General features: G+C 34.6%; 1 protein-coding gene across 1 annotated transcript in view; it reads left to right on the forward strand.

Moving 5' to 3' along the window:
* ANKS1B (ankyrin repeat and sterile alpha motif domain containing 1B) overlaps nt 1–27,507 on the forward strand; it is a 1,114,451-nt gene that overhangs the window by 467,291 nt on the left and 619,653 nt on the right. Inside the window, 1 exon segment of the mRNA XM_045084805.1 lies at nt 1,281–1,417. Within this exon segment, the coding sequence (XP_044940740.1) occupies nt 1,281–1,417 (137 nt within the window).

Here is a 27,507-nt window from a genome sequence, read left to right on the forward strand (position 1 = left end):
GTCTTTCAGAACTCTGGGTATTCTTGAGATGCTAATTCAAATCTCACCTTATCCATTAAACCTGAGTCAAGAGTGATCTCTGGTACTTTTAAGACTTATTTAATACATAATCTATTTAATTCAATATGTCACATTTGTATTTTTGTTTGTTTGTTTGTTTCATGAACCTGTGTCTGGACTGCCCAGTGTAACAGAATTATGTTTTTATATGGTGGGTAGAGTTTTCATCCATTCACTTTTTGTAAGCAAGAGGTGTCTTCATAAATTATTTCTTTTCACTTGGGATTGTAGACAATGGCCATGGAACAGAGAAAATTTACTAATCTATAAAGAATTCACAGTCTCAGTCTCTTTTGCACAATTTCAACTGCCTAGGACAGAAAATTATTGGGAACTAATTAAAAACAAGGAATTTTGTTTGTTTTTTAGATCTGAGCTTGCAATGCTTTCCATACAAAGCTGTAGAGGATTGCCAAATTGTCATTAAGATAATATATCTTTTATGTGCTAGCAAGAGTTATTTATGGTGTTTTTTCCCATTCTTTTCTAAGTATATTAAACACTCTAAAACTGCATCTTTTCTTGTCATTTTGTTATGATAAAAATTTAAGTTTTATGCAGGTTGCTGACTTTAAAGTCATCCCTTTATTCCTCCTCCAACTCTCAATACTAAACATAAGGAAGAGATTTAGTTTGTATAAGATGTGTTTATCTGGGTGTGATAGTTTTGTGTCAGTCTACATTATAAAACTATTGTTGACAAATGTCAGTGTTCTCAGGTTAATTCACTGGGATGCCTCTCAATAGTTGAGGGACTTCTGGGGAATGTGGTTTGAGGAGGCTTGAATTTGGATTTTATACCTCAGGGAGATGCAAAACTTCCACTTTAAAAAGATCAATAACCATTTGAGAGATGATGGGGAAAACTAAGCCCATTCATATTAAAAAATCATATTCTTCTTAGGTAAGCTGAAGTTTTGGCCATTTGTATAATAATGACAGTCTTAATAGCTGTGTTGGGTGATCTATCATTGTGAATTGTATAATAATACTCTTCTTGAAATAATACTACAGGATATGATATTTACCATTCCAAAGGAAAGCAAAGCATTCAATAAACATTATCTTTAAAATATACTGCTGTGCATATTCCTCATTATGATCTTATAATTGATACCAGTTTTAAGTTAAAAACTCAATTCTTGTTCACTAAAGTAATTTCAAGTCTTAAATGGTAAACTGAGTGATTAGGTTTATGGCAGTTCTATTTTTATTCACAGATAATGCATCTGAGGTAGCAATTACTGCTCCAGGAAGTAGTAACCATAGAAACAGCTCAACAGGCCCAACACCTGACTGCTCACCTCCATCCCCTGACACTGCCCTCAAAAATATTGTTAAAGTTATTCGACCCCAGGTAAGTGCCCAGAATGACATCATCTACAGTAAAATATTTTGTTTTTTAATCATTGCATGTATACTACTTATATTGTAATGCTGGTCTCTTTTGTGCTATGTGAGTACATTTTTATATTAAAAGAAGGGACTTGGAGGAGGATGTTTCCTTCCTTGCAGTTAATGATACACATTGAAATCTATATTATTTTTGGAATAATGAATTTGTATATTACAGAAAAAAAAGTGAAACTTAGAAAAATGGCTATTTTACATCATTTTCCTCTCACATTTTAATAATTATCCTCCAATTACTTAGCTATTACATGTTTTCTGGGTTTTCCTGCTCCTTTTATCTTCACTTCGCTGGACATGCCAAATTATTTGTGATCATTTCTCTATCTTCCAACCCAAGATGTTTAGATAATTTTTAAAAAATTCTCTATTCCTTATGGTTTCCAACTAATTTTGTCTGTGTTTAATATTGCACCTCTCATTGCTCCTTATTTTTCTCCAGTGCTCACTTTCCTCTAGCTTGTCTCCCTCCATCTTTTGTTCTTTTTTCAATTTTTGTCACTTGTATGTATGGGTTTCTTTCTCTTCCCTCTTCTCTTTCACTTGGATTTCCCAGTAGGCGGTTTGCAGGCAAGCTTTAGAAATATCATTGGGACAAGCTGTTCTGTGATATTTCATTGAAAATAGCACTTATAAAGCTGTTTGCATTACATTTTTGCCAACAGATGGACTCAGAACATGGAATTGGTGGTGTTCTCAACCTGGCTCATTCTGAATGGGCCTCATAAAATCCAAGAGAGGGGGACTTTGGATCCAATCAATGCCATTCACCATCTACTTAGATATATAGTATGAACAAATTCTTTGAACCAATTTGTAAGACAAATGTCTCTTTTTAAGACTGTTTTGGTCTAGATGAGCAATGATTTGCTTAATATCTACCTTCTTCAATATGATTTATTTTAGTTTATTTTCATTATAATTATCCTCATGAATAAAATGGCATTTTAAATTCACATATTTCCTATAGTTTATAGAACACTTTCACATAAACTGTTTCACTTAACCTTCATTAATTTCAAGGGAATGTAATATTATAGTGTTATGGATAAGGATATTGACACTCCAAAGAGGCAAAATTGTGCAACTGATTCAATATTCCTTTTCCTTTTTTCTTAATGAAAGAGTTGTCTCCTCCTTTTCTTGGTTGTACAATATCTTTATGAGAATGAAACAGGTTCGTTTAGGCAAGGTAACATTTCACACAGTATCCAACTATGTGGAGAAGGAAATGTCTTCAAAGATCCCTTCTTTTTTTTTTTTTCAGAAAAATTTGATCTAATTGTTTTGGTTCAAAAAATAAACTTCCCTAAAGCCAGATTTAGAGGCTAAATGTCACGTTTATCTTCCCTGGGTCTCTCATTATATGAAGGTGTTTCTGGTGTTACTGTGCAGCCATTACATTTTCAGCATTTTTAATTACTTGGGTAGGAGATTATCTTATGCATAAGTTAATGATATCCATTACTAGACACATTTATTTTTATATCAACATAAATTAATATAAATGAATTTAGTGATTTAATGGATAAAAAGCAGATTTTCTTTCTACATATTTGTAATCTTATCAACTCTAAGGGAGCTTACTCCATAAATTCTTCTTTGCATTCTCTACTTATTTTGTTTTGGTTAATTGAAAAAATAGTAGCAGTAGCCAGAAATTCCTTTTTGACTTGATTCCTTGATTCTGTCCATTAATAAATGTTTATGAAGCAACTGATTCCACCTTCCCTTTTTAGATTTAGGAAGGAAAAAATATGAAGTGAGAAAGTCAGGAAACTAGGGTGATGGTATTTAAATTTGAGCCAGTGCAACCTGAAGTATGTATGTAATAGAACAGTAGCAGCTAAGGTGTGTAGTTGGGAAAGAATATAACCTCAGCAGCTAAGGTGTATAGTTGGGAAAGAATATAACCTCAGTTGGACTACTGTTTCTTTCACCTCAGAGACTTTGGTGCTTTAGCTATTTCTTTTTATGAGTTCTGATCTTCTAGGCTCCCTATTCTCAGTAAAGAACAGGTAATAGAAAATTTAAGTAGAAGTAATTACAGGGAATATAAGCAGGATATGTGATTTCAAGAAAAGAATAAGAGACTAGAGGGTGTGGATGGAGGACAGCTAGATGGATAAAATAGTGGACTCCCTGGTGTGCTCTGTCAAGTAACAGGTCTGTCAGGGATGAAGCATTGTCAAGAGCTAACTATTCCAAAGAAAAGATAATTATTGGTTAGCTTATGTAAGCCCATATTTTGATCACAGGTTTAATCTTCTAAAGTGTCTGCTAATTCTGGCTTTATGTAGAAATGCAAGAAATGTGAAGTTAGATTGACTTGTGGTATTCAAACATTTTTTTCATTTACTAATTAGACATTAATAACATGGGTAAAATGTTCGTTTCACTCTTAAAACTGGGGATGAGCCTTGGAAAGAAACGTATAAGTACAACTCTAATCTATGAATTCACATTTATTTGCCCAAGTATTAGCAGATATGTTCTGTCTTACTGTGAGAAGAATGATCTGGAACAGATGTGAGATGAAAACGGAACTTTCATCTCATTCACCACAAATAGAGACTCCTTAGATAGAGCAAATTATGTTACTTCCTCTTTGCCTCAAGCATGCCTTTACCTAATTTACTTTCTATAACTCTACCTGCAAATGAAGAATATCCATTGTAACCAAGGAGTCCTTGCTGTCACAATGAGGTAGTCCTGACTAATATTGCATGTGCTTCTGATTAGTGTATTAATTACTTGGAAGCTACCAACTTGTGGTGCTTTGTTAAGTTTGATTTATTCAGCATATTTAACTCACTAAGTCACAGCTGTTAGTTCTGCATCTTGTGTTTGATCTTTTTACCTTTGCTTCTTTGGGCTCTTTCATGTCTTAAAATTCTCCAGATTGTGAAGCATTCTATTTTCTATTCACAGAGACTGAAATATTTTTATGCTACTGGTTATCTCTCCAGTATATTGATCCACAAGCCTGAGTTTCTCTGTTTAGATGAATTCACAAGGCTGGTTTATTTATTTATACTTGAAAATAAAATAACTTTGAAACTTGAAAAAGTACTTAAAAACACTTGAAAAAAAATAATGTCATTAAAAAAAATTAGGTAAGTTATTGATATACCAAGTTTTCTTCTTTCTACTAGTTAAACGCTAGTTGCACGAAGCCTTTTTTTTTTTTTTTTAATGTTTTCCTGGTGAAACATCTTTCCTTCTCCCTAATGGAAGAATAAAACACAATTTAGTTAATTTTGACCATTTGTATATGTAAGTGTAACCACCACTCAAAGCAAGATATTAAAACATTATTAACCCAGAAAGTTGCTTCATGCCTTTTTCCAATCAACTCTACCCAGTCCCACCTAAGAGGCAACTTCTGATTTTATCACCATAGATTAGGATTGTCTATTCTTAGACTTTATGTACATGGAATCCTAAAATGTGTGTTTGTTTTATGTAAGTCTGTGTCTGACTTCTTTCATTCAACATAATGTTTTTGGGATTCACTCATATTGTTCCTTTTTTGCTGAGAAGTATTCTCTTGGATCAATATAGTATAATTTGTTTATCCATTTTCCCATTGACTGATATTTGTGTTGTTTCCTGCTGTTTGCTATTTTCAATGAATATGCTGTCAGTACTCACATTTGCATCTTTTTATGGACATATATTTTTCATAGAGTTACAAAAGAATGGAATTGTTGGGTCATGAGTAGATGAATAAATAATTTTATAAGAAACTTCCCAAGAATTTTCCTGAGAAGTTGTTCCATTTTATAATCCCCAACAGAAATATATGAGTATTTTAGGTTCTCTCCATTCCATCAAACATTTGGTATATTAGACTTTTAAATTTTTATATTTTAGCCATTCGTATGGGTGTGAAAAGATTTCTCATTATGGTTTTAATTTTGCATTTTTCTGCTATTAATGTTGTACACCTTTTCCTGTGGTTATTGCCCATTCTTAGATCTTTTGAGGAGTAAGGAGTGCTTATGCAAGTCCATTAATGGGATTGTTTAATTTCCTACTTGTTGATTTGTAGTAATTCTCTATAAATTGTCTTGTAATTACTAACAATAAGGGTCCTTTATCAGGTTTATGTACTGCAAATATTTTTATTCACTCTGTGATTTTTTCCTAAATATTTTTAATGATGGCTTTGGTGAACAGAGTGTTTTAATTTTGGTGACTTACAATTTTTCAGTTTTTTTTCCTTTAATGGCTAGTGCTTTCTGTGTCTTGTCCAGGTTGTGAATATATATACCCATACATATATATATTTTTTAATAGAAGCTTTCTGGTTCTTGCTTTTACATTTAGTTCTATGATCCATCTCAAATTGTTGTATGGTGTGAGGTAGGAGTTAAGGTTCATTTTTTTTTTTTCCTACACAGAAGAAGACTTTCCTGTCCTCATTGAGTTAATACTTTAGTATTGTTTATTATTTTCACTTTCCAATTGTTTGTTCTGGGTATATATGAATGCAATTAAATTTTATATTATTCCTGTATCCTGCCACCTGGATAACTTTATTTAAAAGTTTTAGTAGTTTTTATTTTAAGTAAGCTTCTTAGAGTTCCTTCTGTCATTGAGAATAATAATGGTTTTACCTCTTTTCTAGTCTCTACACTTTTTATTTCTTTTTCTTACTGCTGTGACTGCAGCGCAGTGGTGTATAGAAGTGGTAAAACCAAAATCCTTGCCTTATTCTCTATCATTGAGGGAAAGCATTCAGCATTAAGCATAATATCAATTATAAACTTTTTGTATGTATCCTCCTACTCCTAGTTTGCTGAGTTTTCAGCATAAAAGGGAGGGGGTTTGGGAGAAGGGGGTGGGATTATGGACATTGGGGAGGGTATGTGATTTGGTGAGTGCTGTGAAGTGTGTAAACCTGGTGATTCACAGACCTGTACCCCTGGGGATAAAAATATATGTTTATAAAAAATAAAAAATTAAAAAAAAATAAATTAAAAAAAAAAATAAAAATTGCATTAAAAAAAAAAAGGTGTCGATATTTTTCAATTTTTTCTGTATATACTTAGATAATCATATCATTTTTTTCTTCTTTTGTTCTTGTTAATGTAATAAGTTACATTGTTTTATTTATAAATACCAATTCAACTTTACATTTCTGGGATAAATACCACTTGGTTATGATGTTTTTCCTTTTCCTACAGTATTTAATGCAAAAGACAATTTGGATAAAGCATCAGTGTTTGGAGAAATGGATTAGATCTAAGGGAGGTAAAGATGACTAATGATTTGAACCCAGTCGGCTGGGAATTTGAAATTATATCTATAGATCTAGGAAACACTAGTGCAGAAGTTCATTTTGGAGGGAGAAACATGCTAAATTTGGTTTTGTAAACATATTGAGTGTGGGGCATGATATGCAAATTGGAAATACTGGAGTGGAGCTCTGGTGAGAGAGTAGGGGCTTAAAGAAAAGATTTTATAGTCATTTATAGAATTTGATGGTGAAGGGAGATAGTACCAAAGATAGAATGCTGGGAAATATTTACACTTAAGGAATGTAATATTTGTTGAACACCTAATATAGATTTATTTTCATAATATTTTGGAATTGATTTTGTTTTAATATTATAGATGAAAAAATTGAGGACAAGAAAGTTGAAATAACTTCTTCACATATACTTTAGGAAGAAGATCTTAGCAAAAGAGAGAAAGAGCATTGAGAGATATAAAAGAGAAAAGACAAAAACATTACCATGAATATAAAGGGAGAAAAGAAGAAGAGATTTGTCAACATTTTCAAAACTTATAGATGATGAGGTAAAGGGAGACAAAAATGTCACTTTATTTGCTGATTTTGAGGGCAAAGTCCTTCAAGAATGCAATTTCCCCCAAGCAGAAATCAAACTTTGGTGTAGAGAATGGGAAAGAGGAAAGTAAAAGTTGATTGGAGAGACATGAGTGATGGGGATTGAAATATTAAATTTTATAATAGGAGGAGTGATTAAATGTAATTAGCTTCAAAGTTCAAACACTCTTGGCATTACTGGATACAGGAGATACTTTGGATAAGGGATCAGATAGTTGTTAGAGTACTGGATTCTTGAGCTGTGCCCTTGGTGGTAGTTTTAGCCAGATGGGTTTTTCCACTTCTTTCTCCTATTTTGTGACACAAATCAAATGTAAAATAATGGAAGAAGATGAAAAAAGAGAAAGAGACTACTGTTAGCACAATATTCTAGAAATCATCCAAACATGAGCTTAATATTGAACATTATAATAACCTTTATATATATATATTATATATATATATATTTTAAAGATTTTATTTATTTATTTGACAGATAGAGCATAAGTAAGCAGAGAGGCAGGCAGAGAGAGAGGGGGAAGCAGGCTCCCTGCTGAGCAGAGAGCCTGATGCGGGGCTCGATCCCAGGACTCAGATCATGATCTGAGCTGAAGGCAGAGGCCCCACCCACTGAGCCACCCAGGTGCCCAAACATTATAATAACCTTTTAATGAATGTAGGCAGATGCTAATAGGAAGTCAACCTGAAAAATATGAAAGTTCTGATATTCTTGAGGTATTCCTGGTACTGTCCAGATCCTACCACATACTTTAAATCCTACTCTAACTCAACAGAATAAAATGACTTCAGACTGCATTCTTTTGCAGCTAAGGAGGGACCCTATCAAAAAGAAGTAATCAGGCCATAAGGGTAAAGAAAAGAAAGAGAAAAGTTAAGGGGCCAGTTCTCTGAAGAGAATAAGGGAGATAGATAATTTGAAGAAAGATAAACTGCTCCTGAATTCCTACCCACAACAGATTCTGTTTAGATCAGATGATAACTCAAAACTTAAAGAAAATAATATTTTGGATATTCTTCTGGATTTTGTGGATGCTTAATGAGCTAGTAATCAATTAAATTAATAACAAACCATACTATCTCTCCCTTCTATTATGGGGTTACATAAAATTCTTGCCAAATCTAGAATACCATTTTACTGGGCATTGTAGGGTTATAGAATACATATGCTAAATTTTAAAATTAGAATGAGAGTGGGTATGTAAAAAGCAGAGGCATGTAACTCAGAAAGAGTACAAAACATTGTATTGGGTTACTGCAAAAATAGTAAGGAATAAAAAGACCTTCAAAGAGATAATCTTTTAAAAATGTTTTTTATTATTAAGTATTGAGCCATTTATTTTTATTATTGAATGTATATTCTTTTATTTCTTGTAAAACCCCTGCAAGGTAGGTACAATTTTCTCTATTTTACTGACTGGAGCTGAGACTTAGAAGGGTGAATAATTTTCTGTGTTACAAAACCACTGCCTGGACAAACTCTGGTTTCCTCACTTCAGTAGTCTATTAACGTTAATTAACTCATTGAGGAGAAAATAATCAAGGTGGAATATTGATATTCCAAAGGGTTGGTGAAGCTTAAGAGGATAATAATAGATTGGAAAAAGGAAGAAGAGCGGAAACATCGATGGCAAGAGTTTGTACCTCAAATTTGGGAAACGAAGACTGTATTCAATCATTTGGTCATGCCACCAAAGCTATGTGAAAAAAGGTTAAAAACACAAAGATAAGAAATTATAGAGAATAATTTTAGATGAAAGACAAAGGACAATTTGGAAATGAAAAAAAATTGAGAGAGAAATCTGGCCCAAACAACTGACCAGTAGTCCTTGACAAGTAAGAATTTTGTGGGAAGATTTAAAAAAAAAAAAAAAAAAAAAGTCTGGGCATAACACCAGAACAATTAAATCAGTATCTCTAAAGGCAAGTATTTTTAATCCAGTATTCTTGGATAGGCTATAGATGGTCTATGAAACTCATGGAATCTTATGCAAAATTTTACTTGTAGGTGACTTTTTCTGGGAATTCAATTCTAATCATGCCTCCGTCACATATCTACCCTCTGTGTAATCTTTATGACCTTCAATTTGTCAGTTAAGTGAGGGTGGTATTTGCCTCACATGATTACCTAGTAAAACTCAAACCAGATAAAATATGCCATAGGGTATTGTAAATTGTAAAGCCATATATAGTGACCCATCTTGTAATCATAGTGGTGATTAAATCATGTTTGCCCACATTTGAAATAACACCCTTTGAGAGACCATATTCTTACTCCTATGGTCTCATCCACAAGTGGGTCTGATGATAGCAACTTTGGATTTTAGCACATGTGTGTGGGGGCTTTTAAAGTTTCCTAAATTATTTGAGTCTGGCTAAATATGGGGTGATCACTGTCTCCAGAATTTCATTCTTTAGAATTCTGGATAAGAGAGCCATAGGAAGTGGGGCGCCTGGGTGGCTCAGTGGGTTAAAGCCTCTGCCTTCGGCTCAGGTCATGATCCCAGGGTCCTGGAATCGAGCCCCACATTGGGTTCTCTGCTCAGCGGGGAGCCTGCTTCATCCTCTCTCTGCCTGCCTCTCTGCCTACTTGTGATCTCTGTCTGTCAAATAAATAAATTAAAAAAAAAAAAAAAAGAGAGCCATAGGAAGTATAAACCCCTGAAATCTGGGGTGTGAGAGAAGCCGGTGAGGATAAATTGGCACATTGGGGCACCTGGGTGGTTCAGTGAGTTAAGCGTCTGCCTTTGGCTCAGGACATGATCCCAGAGTCCCAAGATCGAGTTCCCTCCATCAGGCTCCCTGCTCTCCAGGGAGTCACTTCTCCCTCTGACTCTTTCTCCTTTCATGCTTTCTCTCTTTCATGCTCTATCTCTCAAATAAATAAATAAATAAAATCTTAAAAAAAAAAAAAAAAAAAAAAGATAAACTGGCACAGTGTTGGGTCAGCCTGACCTAATGTACAGGAGGAAAAAGCCAAAATCCAGAAAGTGTCTGCTATGAGCTGTATCACCAATTAATGGCTGAAATCACCAGCATTCTGTATGGATGTAATCATATACCAGTGAAATATTATTCATCTTTATTTCTCTTCTTTTGGTGAAATCCTTCATTTTATCTAGTAGGAAAGCAAGGAATTATTTGTTACTGACACTTTCTACAGGTAGATTTATTTTCATCTCTTTGCTAAGCATGAAATATAGTTCTTAAAAAAAGATTTTGTTTGTTTGTTTATGTATTTATTTATTTTAGAGAGACAGAGAGCAAGCAGGGGAAGGAAGAGAGTGGAGGAAGAAAGAATCTCAAACAGATTCCCCACTAAGCACAGAACCTGACACAGGGCTCCGCCCCACTCCCCTGAAATCATGACCCTAGCTGAAAACCAAAAGTCAGATGCTCAAACAAGTGAGCCACCCAGGCACTCCAAGCATGAAATATAATTTTTGAATTTTGTGCCCACAATGTTATTGATAGCAGCAGACTTTTTAAAAAAAATTTTATGTTATTCAGTTTTTCTTTTTTTCTTCCAAATACGTAACAATCTAAGTGGATACCACTCTTTGACATGTCCTTCTCTAAGCCTCTCATCAGTCTGAGTAAGAATGCATAGGGGAGGGTGCCTGGGTGGCTCAGTCATTAAGCATCTACCTTCAGCCTGAGTCGTGATCCCAGCGTCCTGGGATCTTCTCCCTCTCCCACTCCCTCTGCTTATGTTCCCCCTCTCGCTGTGTCTCTCTCTATTTCCTAACCTGGTCTTCTCTAATACTGTGAAATCTACCTATGAAAACACCACAGAGTATTTTGTTGCTTTATTTATCTATTAACTTAATAAATATAGTTGAGTGTTTACTGTCTTCCGGGTGTCATAAGAGAGTTTTGAATATGAAAATGACCTAAAGGAATGATTAATCAATTGCGGGAGACTGTGTTCTCTACAGATAATGTTTGGAATGACACTGATGGAATTCACTGATAAATGCCCCAGGGCTCACTCTTAGACCTTTTCTCTTTTCAGTACAACCACTCTCTATCCCATACCAGAACTTTAAATGCTATGTATATACTGATTACTCCTAAATTTATCTGCAGCACTCACTTTCTGAACTCCCGGCCCATATCCAGCCTGCTACTCTCTAAATCCTAATTGATTGACTAAGGAGCATTTTAAGCTTAGGATGTGTAGCACTAAACTTTGCATTTCAGTTAGTGGCAGCCCAGGCTTAAAGACTTGACCCCATCCTTGATTCTTTTCTTTCTCTCACACCCCTACATCCAATCCATCAGAAAACCCTCTAGGCCAGCAATTCCCAGCTCCAGACTCCCTGGCAGTTTCCAAGACCCTTTCAGAAGTCCTAGGAGGTCAAAACTATCTTCCTAATAACACAAAGACATTTTGCCTTGTTCACTCTTATTTGTACATGAGTGCTCCATGGAGTTTTCCACTGTTGCACTATGACATGCAAATGGCATCATGGCTCTGATGGCTAATGAAATGTATACTGTATATTCATAGGTTTTAAAAGTATCTCAGTTTTAGTTTTTAATATATTAAATATTTACAAACATGACTCTCATGAACAAAAACTTTTTAGTATTCTCAATAATTTTAAGTGTGCAAAAGGGTCCTAAGACCCTAAGATAAAAAAGTTTAAAAATTGTCCACTAGTTTTCCTTTCAAAATATTTCTTGACTCTTCTCTGTCATTTACCTATAAACCATTAATATCCCTTGCCTTAATTTTTGAAAAAGCCTCTTACCTTGTTCCTGGCATTCACTGTTCTACCTGTATTGTCCTTTTGCATATTGGCAGATAGATTTTTATGAATTAGATAATGTTATTTCACCTGGCCATCCTTCCAGAGTCTTCCCCTCTCACCGTAAAGACATACAATGCCCTAAATAATTTGACTCTATTTAATCTGATCTGTCTCCTACCATTCTCTACCTACCTTGTTTTATGCCACCCATGCCATCTTGCCAGCATCACCTCAGATAAGCCAAAGAGTTCCTGCCTTAGGACTCTCATCATTCACTTGTATGGAATGCCTTTATCCTGGAGACTTTGTGGCTCATTATCTCCCTTTCTTCAGGTCATTCAGGTGACATCTTATAAGATAGGCCTTCTCTGACCACTGAATATAAGTAGCCATCACTTCACTTTCTATCTCCCTTATAGCATTTTTCACTCCTGAATTAGTATTTGTGTGTTTGTTTATTCAGTGTCTTTCTTCACTAATTGAATGGATATTTCGTCTTGTTGCATGATGATGATGATGAGGAGGAGGATGATGAGGATGATGAATTGAATGTTTAATCCCAGCACCTAGAACAGCACCTAGTACCTAATTGGTGGTCAATAGATATATCTGAATAAATTGAGTATGGTTGGGTAAAGGGCAGTGAAAACTATTTTAGGAAGGGGGTCCTCAAATTGAACTTACATTTGAATAGGAATTTGTTAGGTATAGTGGTAAATATACAGTCCCAGGATAAGGACAGGAGCAACAAGGTGTTTAGAATTTTTTGACTTAATACTATGCCAAATTCACCAGAATATTGTAATAAATCAAGAAGTCCTCACCAGATATTCTACCCTCTTCCCCTTAATCATCATGTCCTAATCTTTATGGAGGACTCATTCTGAATAATAATTTTGGGGAAAAAAGTGGTTTCCATGGTCAAGTATGTTAGGGAAGTACAGGGTTAAATACTTTTCTTCACTAAAGAATTCTGTATAGCTTTCCCCCACTATCACCCCTGGAAACCGATTAATATTTTTCACAACTAGTGATCCACAAAACACAATTTGGGAAACATGATCTAGGTCATTGGATATACTTCTTTATAACAGACCCTAGCAATTCCATTCTGGTTTGATTTTTCCACTCATTCTGCACAAAGTCATACTGTTGAGAGAGGGAGCACACTGACTTAGCAATAAATATGTCATTCATTTAGCATGTTCAGGGAGATATCTATATACTCTCTCTACTTAGTCCTCACAACCATGTGAGACAGTAGGACCAATGTGAATCCTATTTCATGTATGAGGAAAAGTAAAATAAGTATACAATATGTTAAACTAAAGCAAGTATACTGTATACTATATATTTTTCACTATATTTTTCATCTATATTTTTTGATAAAGAAGGATCTGTATTTTCTTTCATACTATAATACACTATTATTTTAACATCATTATATTTTACATTGAATTAAATTCAGTAAGTTTGTTTCAATTATACTGGGCACTATGAGGTATAAAAAGGTTTACATAGTAGGTTTCAGGGGACAAATTAACTATGCTTCTTTCTTTCTCTCTCACATTCAGAACCAAGTGAGAGATGATTGCAGAAGTTGGACAAATTAAAATCAAATGTCACAATTGTCTATTATTACTGGATAGAACTGCGTGGATAGTGTGATTCTAGATATGTAGTCAAGTGGGCTTGCCATAAATTTGCCCCTAAATTAAACATACACCTACCCCATCACTGGCAATCTCTAAGGTGATTTTTGCCATAAAGGAGCAGATAATGAGTATATTATGCTGATATATTAGAGGAAAGTAGTCTGAGATGAGGCTGGGGAAGATGGGAAACCAAGTAGGTCTTTGTTGAAATTGTAGATTTTACTCCTAGTGCCACTAGAGGCCTATGAAGACTTTAAGCAAGAATGTGACATGATTTGATTTAAATTTTAAGAAGATCATTCTGGCTAGAGAATACTTTCTGGAGAGCAATCAAAAGCAGGGGAAATAATTAGGGTTTTGTGGTTGTTCAGGAGAGAGAGTGAAGTTGTTTGAATCAGCATGGTAAAGTGAAGGTATAGAGAAGTTGATGGTTTTGAGACACATTTTCAAAATAGAACCTATACTATTTACTGTTGAGTTGAGTTCAGGGGATATGGGATATGAATCAAACATGTCTTGGTTTATGACTTTGAGCCACAATAAAAATTATGATATTTACTGAAACAGTGAGAACTACTTGAAATCAAGAGCTTTTTGTATATTTTGTTATAGTGTTGCTGGGGATGTGGAGCAAAGGTCAAAGTTGTGTTTGGGCTACATAAATTTTGAGATACGTTCTAGATGTGAAGTAGATGGTTAGATGTTAGCATTTCTAGCCCTTCCACTATGTTCCTTAAGCATTGAATGTATACTTCATATTATTTTTATATGTATACTGTAAAAATCTATGCATCAAAAAGATGAGAAAATTTTATGGAAAGCGTATTAATTATATTACTCTTTATAAAGCAGAAATTGAAAGTAAGCCCCACCTAGTCTACAAAATTCCTCTCCTTTGTATCTTGATGTTTAGAAAAGAACTTGACAATAACTATTTGTTATGTGGACATAGGAATAACTAATGTTATTTGACATGACTTCTTAGGAAAGTTGTATGAAACAGCCGGACATATATACTAAATTGAATTGTACCCAGCCATATTGCTATTTTAATTGTGATTATTTTTTTTAAAGATTTTATTTATTTATTTGACAGAGAGAGATCACAAGTAGGCAGAGAGAGAGAGAGAGGAGGAAGCAGGCTCCCTGCTGAGCAGAGAGCCCGATGCGGGACTCGATCCCAGGACCCTGAGATCATGACCTGAGCTGAAGGCAGCAGCTTAACCCACTGAGCCACCCAGGCGCCCCTTAATTGTGATTATTTTTCTCTCAAATGTCTCCTGGATATCAGAAAGACACTCTAAAACTGTCTTGCATCTTTCATTGTATTCCATAACAAATGAAACAAAAATACCAACAGAAAGGGAATAATTACAATTATAAATGAAATAATAGATTAAGAGCATCATTAAGTTAATGAAAACATGTGAAGAAAAGACTGTTTCAAATAAGTTAAATTATATAAACAAACATTAGTCAATGCACTATAACAAAATGTTGACAGTGATTAATAACTCTAAGGAGATATTTTCTATTGTCTCGTTCTTACTCTTCCTTTTTCTCTTTCCTGTCAGAACAGTTACAAATGATTCGTTCAGCTGTCATTTCTTTATTAAATAACAAAATACTTGAAATGATAGAGATACCAAGTGTCAATATTTCAAACTTAATTTTAGAGACACTAGCATTTACTTAATATAAAAGCTATAAAAGTAATCCCAAAGGAAAAGATAAATAGCCTTGACTACATAAAACTTGAAAACTACTGCACCAAAAAATCCCAATTAAAATAAAAAGCAAGGGACGCCTGGGTGGCTCAGTGGGTTGAAGCCTCTGCCTTCAGCTCAGGTCATGATCCCAGAGTCCTGGGATCAAGCCCTGCATCGGGCTCTCTGCTCAGTGGGAAGCCTGCTTCCTCCAATCTCTCTCTCTGCCTGCCTCTTTGCCTACTTGTGATCTCTGTCTGTCAAACAAATAAATTAAAATCTTAAAAAAAAATAAAATAAAAAGCAAGTAACAAATGAGATAGAGGTATTTATAATAAACATAAACAGTCAAACATTATAATATGCAAAGAGGTCTTGCAAGGCCACAAAGAAAGCTAATATGTCTGGAGGAGGGAGGCAAAAAATAGGGATAGATGAATTAAGAAAGAAAAAAATGAATATTAAACAGAAAGAGAAATATTTAGCAGCACTGTATATCAAATAAATTTAAAAATATAACATTTATCCTAAAAAATGACTAAAACTTAAAAAGAATCTTTTTGGTAAGTGTATGATAAAGGCATGGTGATATAGATATTCAATAGACTGAAGGTGGAAATATTTCTATAAATCTTTGTGGTGATATGAATCAAGAGCCATAAAACATATACTATTGTAAGTCTAGTAATTTCTTATGCATGCCAATGAAATGCTCAGAGAGAGGAAAAAGTGTGTTTATTGCAGTGCTATTTCTTTTACCTTTTTTATTGAAATATAGATTACATACTATGTTGTATTAGTTTCGGTGTACAACATGGTGATTGGACAATTCTAAACTTTGTACAATGCTTGCAATATCCATAGTTATAATCAGGCATCATACAGCATTATTACGATATTATTGACTATATTTCTTATGTTATACTTTTTATCCCCAATCTTACTTATTTTATAATTGGAAGTGTGTATCTCTCAATCCCCTTCACTTATTTTGCTTATCCCCTCACAGCCCTCCATTCTGGCAAGCCCCTGTTTATTCTCTGTATTTATGAGTCTGTTTCTGTTTATTTATTTATTCATTTTTTAAATATTCCACATATAAGTGAAATGAAATTATATTTGTCTTTGTCTATGACTTTTCATTTGGTATAATACCCTCTAGGTCCATCTGTGTGTTGTAAATGGCAAGATTTAATTCTATTTCATGGCTGGATAATATTATATTGTGTATATAGACATAATCTTTTCAGTTTATCAACAGATGGGCACTTAGGTTGTCTTCATATCCTGGCTAAGGTAAATAATGCTACAATGAACATCAGTGTGCATATATCCATTTTAATTGGTGTTTTCCTTTTCTTTGGATAAATACCTTGAAATAGAATTATTAGATTGTATGAGAGTTTTATTTTTAATATTTTGAGGAACTTTTGTACCATTTTCCATAGTAGTTGCCCCAAATAACATTTCTACCAACAGTGCACAAGTTCTCTTCTCTCCATATCTTTACAATGCTTGTTGTTTTTTTGTGTTTTTGGTAATAGCCATTCTGTCTGGAGTGAAGTAATACCTCGTGGTTGTTTTGATTTGCATTTCCCTGATGATAAGTGATTTTGAGCATCTTCTCAGGTGTCTTTTGGCCATCTGTATTTCTTTAGAGAAATTTCTATTTAAGACCTCTACCCATTTTTTAGAGTGTTTTTTTTTTTTTTTTGGCTTGTTTTCACTGTTGCCACCATTTTCATCCTTCACATCAGCTCCAGAATCATTTACACTGAGCCCAGCCCCCTGGCAAGGGTGGTGCAATTCCACCTGAGCAAACACACCTGAGAATCAGTGCAATAGGCCCCTCCCCAAGAAGATCAGCAGGAACTTCTGTCTATACCAAGTTTGCTGATCATACAATGGCATTAAATTCATATCTTTCAATAATTACTCTGTAAATGGGCTAAGTGCTCCAATCAAAAGACAAAGGGTATCAGATTGGCTAAACAAACAAATAAGCAAACAAGACTCATTGACATGCCATCTATAAGAGACTCATTTTAGACACAAAGACATCTCCAGATTGAATGTGAGGGGGTGGAGAAGAATTTTTCATACTAGTGGACATCAAAATAAAGCTGGGTTAGCAGTGCTTACATCAAACAAATTAGACATTAAACAAAAAACTGTAAGAAGAGACAAAGGATATTATATCATAATAAAAAGTTCTATCCAGAAGATCTAACAATTATAATTATTTATGCCCCTAACTTGGAAGCAGCCAATTATATAAGGTAATTAATAACAAAATTAAAGAAACCCATTGATAATAATTCAATAATAGTAGGGAACTTTAACACCCCGCTCACAGTAATAACAGATAATTTGAGCAGAAGATCAACAAGGAAAGAGGGCTTTGAATGACACAATGAACTGATGGACTTCACAGATATTCAGAGCATTTGACTGTAAAGCAAGAGAATACACATTCTTCTCAAATGCACATGGAACACTCTCCAGAATAGATCACATACTGGGTCACAAATAACGTCTCAAACAGTACCAAAAGATTGGGATTATTCCTTGAATATTTTCAGACCACAATGCTTTAAAATGAATTCAATCACAAAAGAAAATTTGGAAGGAACACAAATACATGGAGATTAAAGAGCATCCTACTAAAGAATGAATGAGTCAACCAAGACATTAAAAGAGAATTTTAAAAATTCATGGAAACAAGTGAAAATTGAAACACAGCAGTTCAAAACCTTTGGAATGCAGAAAGGTGGTTCTAAAAGGAAAGTATATAGAAATACAAGCCTTTCTCAAGAAACAAGAAAAGTCTCAAATACACAACCTAACATTACACCTAAAGGAGCTAGAGAAAAAAAAAAAAAAAGAAGCATATAAAGCCCAAATCCAGCAGGAGAAGAGAAATAAAGATTAGAGCAGAAATCAATGAACTGAAACAAAAAGAGCAGTAGAACAGATCAACAAATATAGGAGTTGGTTCTTTGAAAAAATTAACAGGATTGATAAACCCCTGGCCAGATTTATCAAACAGAAAAGGAAAGGACCTAAATTAATAAAATCATGATGAAAGAGGAGAGATCACAAAAAACATCAAAGAAATACAAGTGTAAGTTTTATATGCCAAAAAATTAGGCAATTAGAAAGAAAGGGATGCATTGCTGGAAAGATATAAACTACCAAAACTGATCAGAAAGAAATAGAAAACCTGAACAAACACATAGCCAGCAAAGAAATTGAAGCAGTAATCAAAAATCTCTCCCAAAATCCAAAAGACTCCACCCCCAAACTACTAGAACTCATACAGCAATTCAGTAATGTTTCAGGATACAAAGTCAATGTACAGAAATCAGTTGCTTTCTTATACACTAACAATGAAAATACAGAAAGGGAAATTAGAGAATCGATTCCATTTACTATAGCACCAAGAACCATAAGATACCTGGGAATAAACCTAACCAAAGAGGTAAAGGATCTGTACTCAAGGAACTACAGAACACTCATGAAAGAAATTGAAGAAGACACAAAAAGATGGAAGACCATTCCATGCTCTTGGTCAGAAGAATAAACATTGTTAAAATGTCTATACTGCCTAGAGAAATCTATACTTTTAGTGCCATTCTGATCAAAATTCTACCGGTATTTTTCAAAGAGCTGGAGCAAATAATCCTAAAATTTGTATGGAATCAGAGGAGACCTCGAATTGCTAAGGAAATGTTGAAAAACAAAAACAAAACTGGGGGTTTCACGTTACCTGATTTCAAGCTTTACTACAAAGCTGTGATCACCAAGACAGCATGGTACTGGCATAAAAACAGACAAAGACCAGTGGAACAGAGTAGAGAGCCCAGATATGGATCCTTAACTCTATGGGCAAATAATCTTTGACAAAGCAGAAAAAAATATACAGTGGAAAAAAGACAGTCTCTTCAATAAATGGTGCTGGGTAAATTGGACAGCTATATGTAGAAGAATGAAATTCAACCATTCTCTTACACCGTATACAAAGATAAACTCAAAATGGATAAAAGATCTCAATGTAAGACAGGAATCCATCAGAATCTTAGAGGAGAACATAGGCAGTAACCTCTTCGATATCAGCCACAGCAACTTCTATCAAGATATGTCTCCAAAGGCAAAGGAAACAAAAGCGAAAATGAATTTTTGGGACTTCATCAAGATCAAAAGCTTCTGCACAGCAAAGGAAACAGTCAATGAAACAAAGAGGCAACCCATGGAATGGGAGAAGATATTCACAAATGACAGTCCAGACAAAAGATTGATATCCAGGATCTATAAAGAACTTCTCAAACTCAACACACACAGAACAGATAATCATGTAAAAAAATTGGCAGAAGACATGAACAGACACTTCTTTAATGAAGACATACAAATGGCTATCAGACACATGAAAAAATGTTCATCATCACTAGCCATCAGGGAAATTCAAATTAAAACCACATTGAGATACCACCTTACACCAGTTAGAATGGCCAAAATTAGCAAGACAGGAAACAACGTGTTTTGGAGAGGAGGTGGAGAAAGGGGAACCCTCTTACACTGTTAGTGGGAATGCAAGTTGGTGCAGCCACTTTGGAAAACAGTGTGGAAATTTCTTAAGAAATTAAAAATAGAGCTTCCCTATGACCCTGCAATTGCACTCCTGGGTATTTACCCCAAAGATACAGATGTAGTGAAAAGGAGGGCCATCTGTACCCCAATGTTTATAGCAGCAATGGCCACAGTAGCCAAACTGTGGAAAGAACCAAGACGCCTTTCAATGGATGAATAGATAAGGAAGATGTGGTCCATATACACTATGGAGTATTGTGTCTCCATCAGAAAGGATGAATACACAATTTTTGTAGCAACATGGATGGGACTGGAAGAGATTACGCTGAGTGAAATAAGTCAAGCAGAGAGAGTCAATTATCATATGGTTTCACTTATTTGTGGAGCATAACAAATAACATGGAGGACAAGGGGAGATGGAGAGGAGAAGGGAGTTAAGGGAAATTGGAAGGGGAGATGAACCATGAGAGACTGTCGACTCTGAAAAACAATCTGAGGGATTTGAAGGGGCAGGGGCTGGGAGGTTGGGAGAGCCAGGTGGTGGGTATTACGGAGGGCACATATTGCATGGATCACTTGGTGTGGTGCATAAAAAATGAATTCTGTTACACTGAAAAGAAATAAATTTTTTTAAAAAGGGAAAAAAAGAAAAAAAACCCAAAAAACCAAAAACCAAAAATCTCCACAAAAAGCAAGAGTCCAGGACTGGATGACTTCCCAGGGGAATTCTACCAAACATTTAAAGAAGAATTAATATTTATTCTCCTGAATGTATTCCAAAAAATAGAAATGGAAGGAAAACTTCTAAACTCTTTCTATGAGGCCAGCATTACCTCGAGCCCAAAACGAGACAAAGACCTCATCAAAAAGAATTAACAGACCAATATCCCTGATGAACATGGATGCCAAAATTCTCACCAAAATACTAGCCAATAGGATCCAATAAAATATTAAAAGGATTCTTCACCACAGCCAAGTGGGATTTATTCCTGGGCTGCAGGTGTGGTTTAACATCTGCAAATCAACTGGTGTGATTAATAAAAGAAAGGACAAAAACCATATGATCCTCTCAATAGATGTGGGAAATGCATTTGACAAAATACAGCATCCTTTCTTGATAAAAAACCCTTCTTAGTGTATGGACAGAGGGAAAAGAACTCAATATCATAACATATGAAATATGAAATATGAATAACATATGAAAAGCCCACAGTGAATATCATTCTCAATATCATAACATATGAAATATGAAATATGAATAACATATGAAAAGCCCACAGTGAATATCATTCTCAATGAGGAAAACTGAGAGCATTTCTCCTGAGGTCAGGAATATTACTGGGATCCCCAGTCTCACCACTTTTGTTCAACATAGTACTAGAAGTCCTAGCTTCAGAAATCAGAAAACAAAAAGAAATAAAAGCTATCAGAATCAGCAAAAAAAAGAAGTCAAATTTTTATTCCTTGTAGATCCCATGATACTGTATGTGGAAAACCCAAAAGACTCCACCCCAAAATTGATAGAACTCATACAGGAATTTAGCAAAGTGGCAGGATATAAAATCAATGCACAGAAATCAGTGGCATTTCTATACACGAAAAATGAGAGAGGAGAAAGAAAAATCAAGGAATTAATCCCATTTACAATTGTACAAAAAACCGTAGGATACCTCAGAATAAGCCTAACCAAAGAGGTAAAGGATCTCTTCTCTGAAATTTATAGAACACTTATGAAAGTAATGGAGGAAGACAAAAAGAAATGGAAAAACATCCTATGTTCATGGAGTAGAAGAACAAATATTGTTAAAATGTCTATGCTACACAGAGAATCTACACATTCAATGCAATCCCTATCAAAATAACATCAATATTTTTCACAAAGCTAGAACAAATAATCCTAAAATTTGTATGGAACCAGAAAAGACACCAAATAGCTGGAACAATATTGAAAAAGAAAATCACAATTCCGGACTTCAAACTCTATTACAAAGCCGTAATCATCAAGACAGCATGGTACTGGCACAAAAACAGACACATAGATCAATAGAATAGAGAACCCTGAAATGGACCCTCAACTCTATGATGAACTAATTTTGGACAAAGCAAGAAAGAATATCCAATGGAAAAAAGACAGTCTCTTCAACAAATGGTGTTGGGAAAATTGGACAGCCACATGCAGAAGAATAAAATGGGACCATTTCCTTAGACCATACATGAAAATAGACTCAGAAAGGATGAAAGACCTCAATGTGAGATAGGAATCCATCAAAATCCTTAAAGAGAACACAGGAAGCAATCTTTTCGATCTCAGCCACAGCAACTTCTTGCTAGACACATCTCCAAAGGCAAAGGAGACAAAAACAAAAATGAAATATTGGACCTTCATCAAGATAAAAAGGTTTGCATAGCAGTCAACAAAACTAAATGGCAACCTATGAATGGGAGAAGATATTTGCAAATATCTCATCAGGTAAAGTGCTACTAATCAAAACCTATAAAAACTTAACAAACCAATACCCAAAAAACAAATAATCCAGTCAAGAAATGGGCAAAAGACATGAACAGACATTTACTCAAATAAGACATCCAAATGGCCAACAGACACATGAAAAAAATACTCCATATCACTTGGCATCATGGAAATACAAATCAAAATCACAAAGAGATGCCACCTGACATCAGTCAGAATGGCTAAAATTAGCAAGTCAGGAAATGACAGATGTTGGTGAGGATGTGGAGAAAGGGGAACCCCTTTACACTATTAGTAGGTATGCAAGCTATTATATATGTGTGTATGTGTATAAAATGAGTGATTTAATTTTTTGTTTGTTTATGCATGTGTGTGTGTGTGTTGTCTAAATCTGATTCTGCTACCTATACAGAAAACAAAATGCATTCAAATCGAATAGAAAATGTAAAACCCAAACTGTTTCTGTAAGTGCTGTACCATTTTTCTAAGTCTGTTCTTTTACTTTTTAGCTTTAAAATCCTTAAAAGAGATCTGATCTCTATTCATCAAACTTAATGCCATCTGACATGCTAGGCCTTATGACCTGGTTTCTGCTGTTTTTATAGTGATGTCTTGAGGCTTTCTCTTCTCCTTCTTATGTATATACCCATACTCCGATCCCAATTCTAGATTCATTTTATTTTCTCCCAAACATCATGCTCTTTCAAAACATATGTTAATGTTTTTCCTCTAAACTTTATCCATACTCCATTTATCACTCCTTGGTCTGGTTACCTTTTATTCATCCTTCAGAATTCCACTTCATTTTTTAAAAAGATTTTATTTATTTATTTGAGATAGAGATAGCGAGAGATAGAGCACAGAGGGAGAGGGAGAAACAGACTCTCACTGAGCAGAGAGCCCAATGTGGGGCTCAATCCTTTGATTCTGAGATCATGACCTGAGTCAAAGGCAGACGCTTAACTGACTGAACCACCCACTCGTCCCTGAATTCCACTTTAGATTTCACTTCCTCAAGGAGGCTCTTCTCTGAAGTCTCCAAACTGTGAATACGATGTATATTGTTATCTCCCCATTCCTACCCAAGAAATGTACTCCACAATTTTCATAGAAAAAAACAAGTAAAGAATTTGTCATAAAAATTTTTGTGAGCTTAAGGATTTTTTAAAAAAATATTCAGTAAAAAGCTTAAAGAAGGGGAGATGGTAAGAATGCAACGACTATAAATGTGACAATATCCTTTAAGGTTTTCTTTAAACATTTTCAAATGTGATTTAATGCCTGTGCCTGTATTCTTCTATTACCATGATTCTTTTTCCTGAATTATTCTCTCCCAAGTACTGGACTTTTTCTCATGATACTTTATGAGGTTTTAAGAATGAGCAACTTCTCCAAATGCCACCCTAAAAACTATAAGCAGTTTATTATTTTTCTTCTTTTTACCTGATATTGAATTTGAAGGTTTGATTTCTTTAAAAATTATAATTTTTTATCCATTTACTCTATTTTGTTTTGCTCTCTGCCTTAATTTATTTTGAAATATATATGTGTTGAGTGCATGTACATCTATTATCAGGATAATTAATGACTACAATTTCCCTCACTTAATTTGTTGCCCGTATTTTAAAACTCTTCTGAAAAGAGAGCTCCACCAAAATCAAGCAATAGTTATCAAGTTACAGAAGAAAATATTTGTGAAAATCTAATTTTAACTAGAGAAATAATCTAAGAAAATTAATTTGATGAATAGCTTGCAACTAAAAATATTCAATGTGATATGATGGAAAGGATAATAATACTCAGAAATGCATAAAGAAAAAATAACCACTCAGTTATAATCATTATTAACAATTAGACTTGCTCCATATATATATATTAATTAAAAAACTAGTGTATATATTGCTTTGTAACTTATTTTTCCACTTAAAGAGAATATTCTCATATTTTCTCATGATATGAAATATTCTCATATGATATAATTTTAATGCCTGCTTATGTGTCCATGATTGATGAATTCACTAAAGTGTTTTAATCTTATGTCAGGAAAGAAATATTCTTTTCTTTGTCTTCTTTGACAGATATAGTATTCTATAGTGGATAGTACCAATGATGATAACTCTCTAAATCCCTTTCCTTCTTAGGGAAGCCTTGGATAGAAATTATGAAAGATGGGAAATTTTCACTAAATTGAGAAATAAAAATGGGGAGGGATTCCATTGCAGCTAAGAATCTTTCTTTGGTGTTTTTGCTGATGTTGCTGGTTCAGGACCACATGGTTTCTGAAGCCAGATTCATTGCCATATCAGTAAATTGTTTGGGGCGCCTGGGTGGCTCAGTGGGTTAAGCCGCTGCCTTCGACTCAGGTCATGATCTCAGAGTCCTGGGATCGAGTCCCGCATCGGGCTCTCTGCTCAGCGGGGAGCCTGCTTCCCTCTCTCTCTCTCTGCCTGCCTCTCCATCTACTTGTGATTTCTCTCTGTCAAATAAATAAATAAAATCTTTAAAAAAAAAAAATTGTTTAAGAAGTGGTCTTTGAACACAATGTTAGCTCCAGAATCTGAGGCAAAAGAGAGGTTATTATTAAAGTCATGTCACAGGAGACAGCATGGTCTTTGGTGTAGCCTACTATGTCCCATAAGGGGTCCCACACACCTCTTTACCTCCTTCTTGATGTTACCATATTTGGCAGCTTTTTCCAGGTCAGATCCATAACAAACATGTTATGGGGACTTGGAAGGCCATGCCAGTAGACTTTTAAGCTCAGGGATCAGCTTACCCATAGCCTTGGCAGAGTTAGTGATCAGTGGATACAGTGATGATATTTTAAACAGCACTCTATCATACCATAGTTGGCCATCCATGGTCTTCTATGGGTGCTGATGGCATGTAGTCATTAGTAGGTCCATAAAGCTAAAGTTGCTATGGATGAGCTTGGTGGAGTTGACAGGCAAAGCAGTTGGTGATGCAGAAAGCATTGCTATCAATCCTGAAGTAGTTATCATAGTCCTCTTAGTTCATTATAATCGCAAACATGGTGAGAACTGGAAGTGAAAATCATGTAGATGAAGTCAATAAAAAGTCACCGGTGGTGATATCCATGGAACATTATAGATATACAGTTTCTAATGTATTTTCCAAATATCCTTAAGTTTATGCTTAATGACACTGTTTAATGATATGGGGAAGTTTAAAGCCAAAATTAATGGCAAAATAATAAGGACAGCCAAATCATTTAGGAAAGAAGAAAAGGAGAAAGGGAAGAAGAGAGGAAAGAGAAGGAGAAGGAAGAAAATAAAAGTAAAAAGCAAAAAACAAAAAACTAAAAACAAAAAACGATCATTATAAAATACAAAGAAGTAAAATTTAACAGGGCAGTTATCACTGTAAATGTAAATGAGTTAATCTAATTTTGAAAAAAGAATTTTTTGTATCAAAATGCAAACTCTGAATGATGTTAGCAAGTGACACATCTTAAAAAGTGAAAGTAAAATGTTGAAAACTTAATATAGAAAAAGCAGTTATGGTTTAAAAAAAATTGTCAAAAAAATTTAAAACAAAATAGAATCCTAGACAAAAAGCATTAGTACAAGGCATTTATTTGGGTGACTCAGTTGGTTGAGTGTCTTGATTAGCTCTTGATTAGCTCAGGTCATGATCTCAAGGGTCCTGGGATGAATCCTATGTTGGGCTCTGCATTCAGTGTAGAGTCTACATGGAATTTTATCTCTCCCTCTCCCTCTGCCCTTCTTCCCACTTGCTTTCTCTGTCCCCAAAATAAATGAATAAAATCTTAAAAAAAAAAAGGCATTAGTTCAAAAATACTGATCTGAAGGGTTACATGCACCCCAATGTTTCTACCAGCATTACAGACAATAGCCAAATTATGGAAAGAGCCCAGATGTCCATTAGCTGTCAAATGGATAAAGAAGATGTGTGTATGTATGTGTGTGTGTGTGTGTGTGTGTGTGTATGTATGTATAAACTCAGCCATCAAAAAAAGTAAAATCTTGCCATTTGGAAAAACATGGATGGAGCTAGAGAGTATTATGCTAAGTGAAATAAGTCAATCATAGAAAGATAAATAACATATGATTTCATTCATGTGGAATTTAAGAAACAAAATAAATGGCAGAGAAGGAGAAAAAAGAGAAAGAGAGAGAGAGGCAAACTAGAAAACAGACTCATAACTATAGAAAACAAATTGAGGTTTACTGGAAGGGAGGTGGACCGGTGGAGGGTGGGGGGTGGATTAAATGGGTGATGGATATTAAGGAGTGTACCTGTTATGATGAGCACTGGGTGTTATATGTAAGTGATGAATCACTAGACCCTACTCCTAAAACTAATACTACTATATGTTAACTAACTATATTTTAAATAAAAACTTGAAAAAAAAAAAGGAGAAAAGAAAGATGCATTAGGAATGAACAAGATTTTTTATATTGATAAAGTACATAGTTCATAATAAACATATAGTAGTTATAAGCCTGTTTCCCTGCTTGTTATATTACACGGAAATAAATATAACAGCAATAGTTCATTTATATATATAGTTAACCTTAAAGCTATTTTACTAGGAAAATGGGTTTATTCAGGAATACCAGGGACTTGGAATTTGGGGCATGCAAGCTACAGCAAAACTATTGGCAAATCTGGAAAACAAAGGAGAGGAATGCTTTTCTTGCAGAGGAAAGGGGGGTGGCTGAGAGTGGCTTTTATAAGTAAAAAGTCTATTGGAGTAAGCTGAGGGTTCTGAGTATAATGGCTTTTCATTGGCTGAGTTGTCACAGTCTCTTATTGCTGGGCTTTTACTGGGGAAGGATAAAACCTTTCTTCCTCCTGCTGGTGTAGTAAAGTATATCAACTTGCAAGGTCCCTCTCTTCCTGTATTTCAGTAATTGAGGAAGAGTGATAAGGTGTGAGAATTCCTTCTGCTGACCTCCCAATTTCATTTTATTTATTTAAAAGATTTTATTTATTTATTTGACAGACAGAGATCACAAGTAAG

This window comes from Mustela putorius, unplaced genomic scaffold, assembly GCF_011764305.1.
Source record: "Mustela putorius furo isolate JIRA1106 unplaced genomic scaffold, ASM1176430v1.1 tig00000788_pilon_pilon_pilon, whole genome shotgun sequence".
Classification (NCBI taxonomy): Eukaryota; Metazoa; Chordata; class Mammalia; order Carnivora; family Mustelidae; genus Mustela; species Mustela putorius.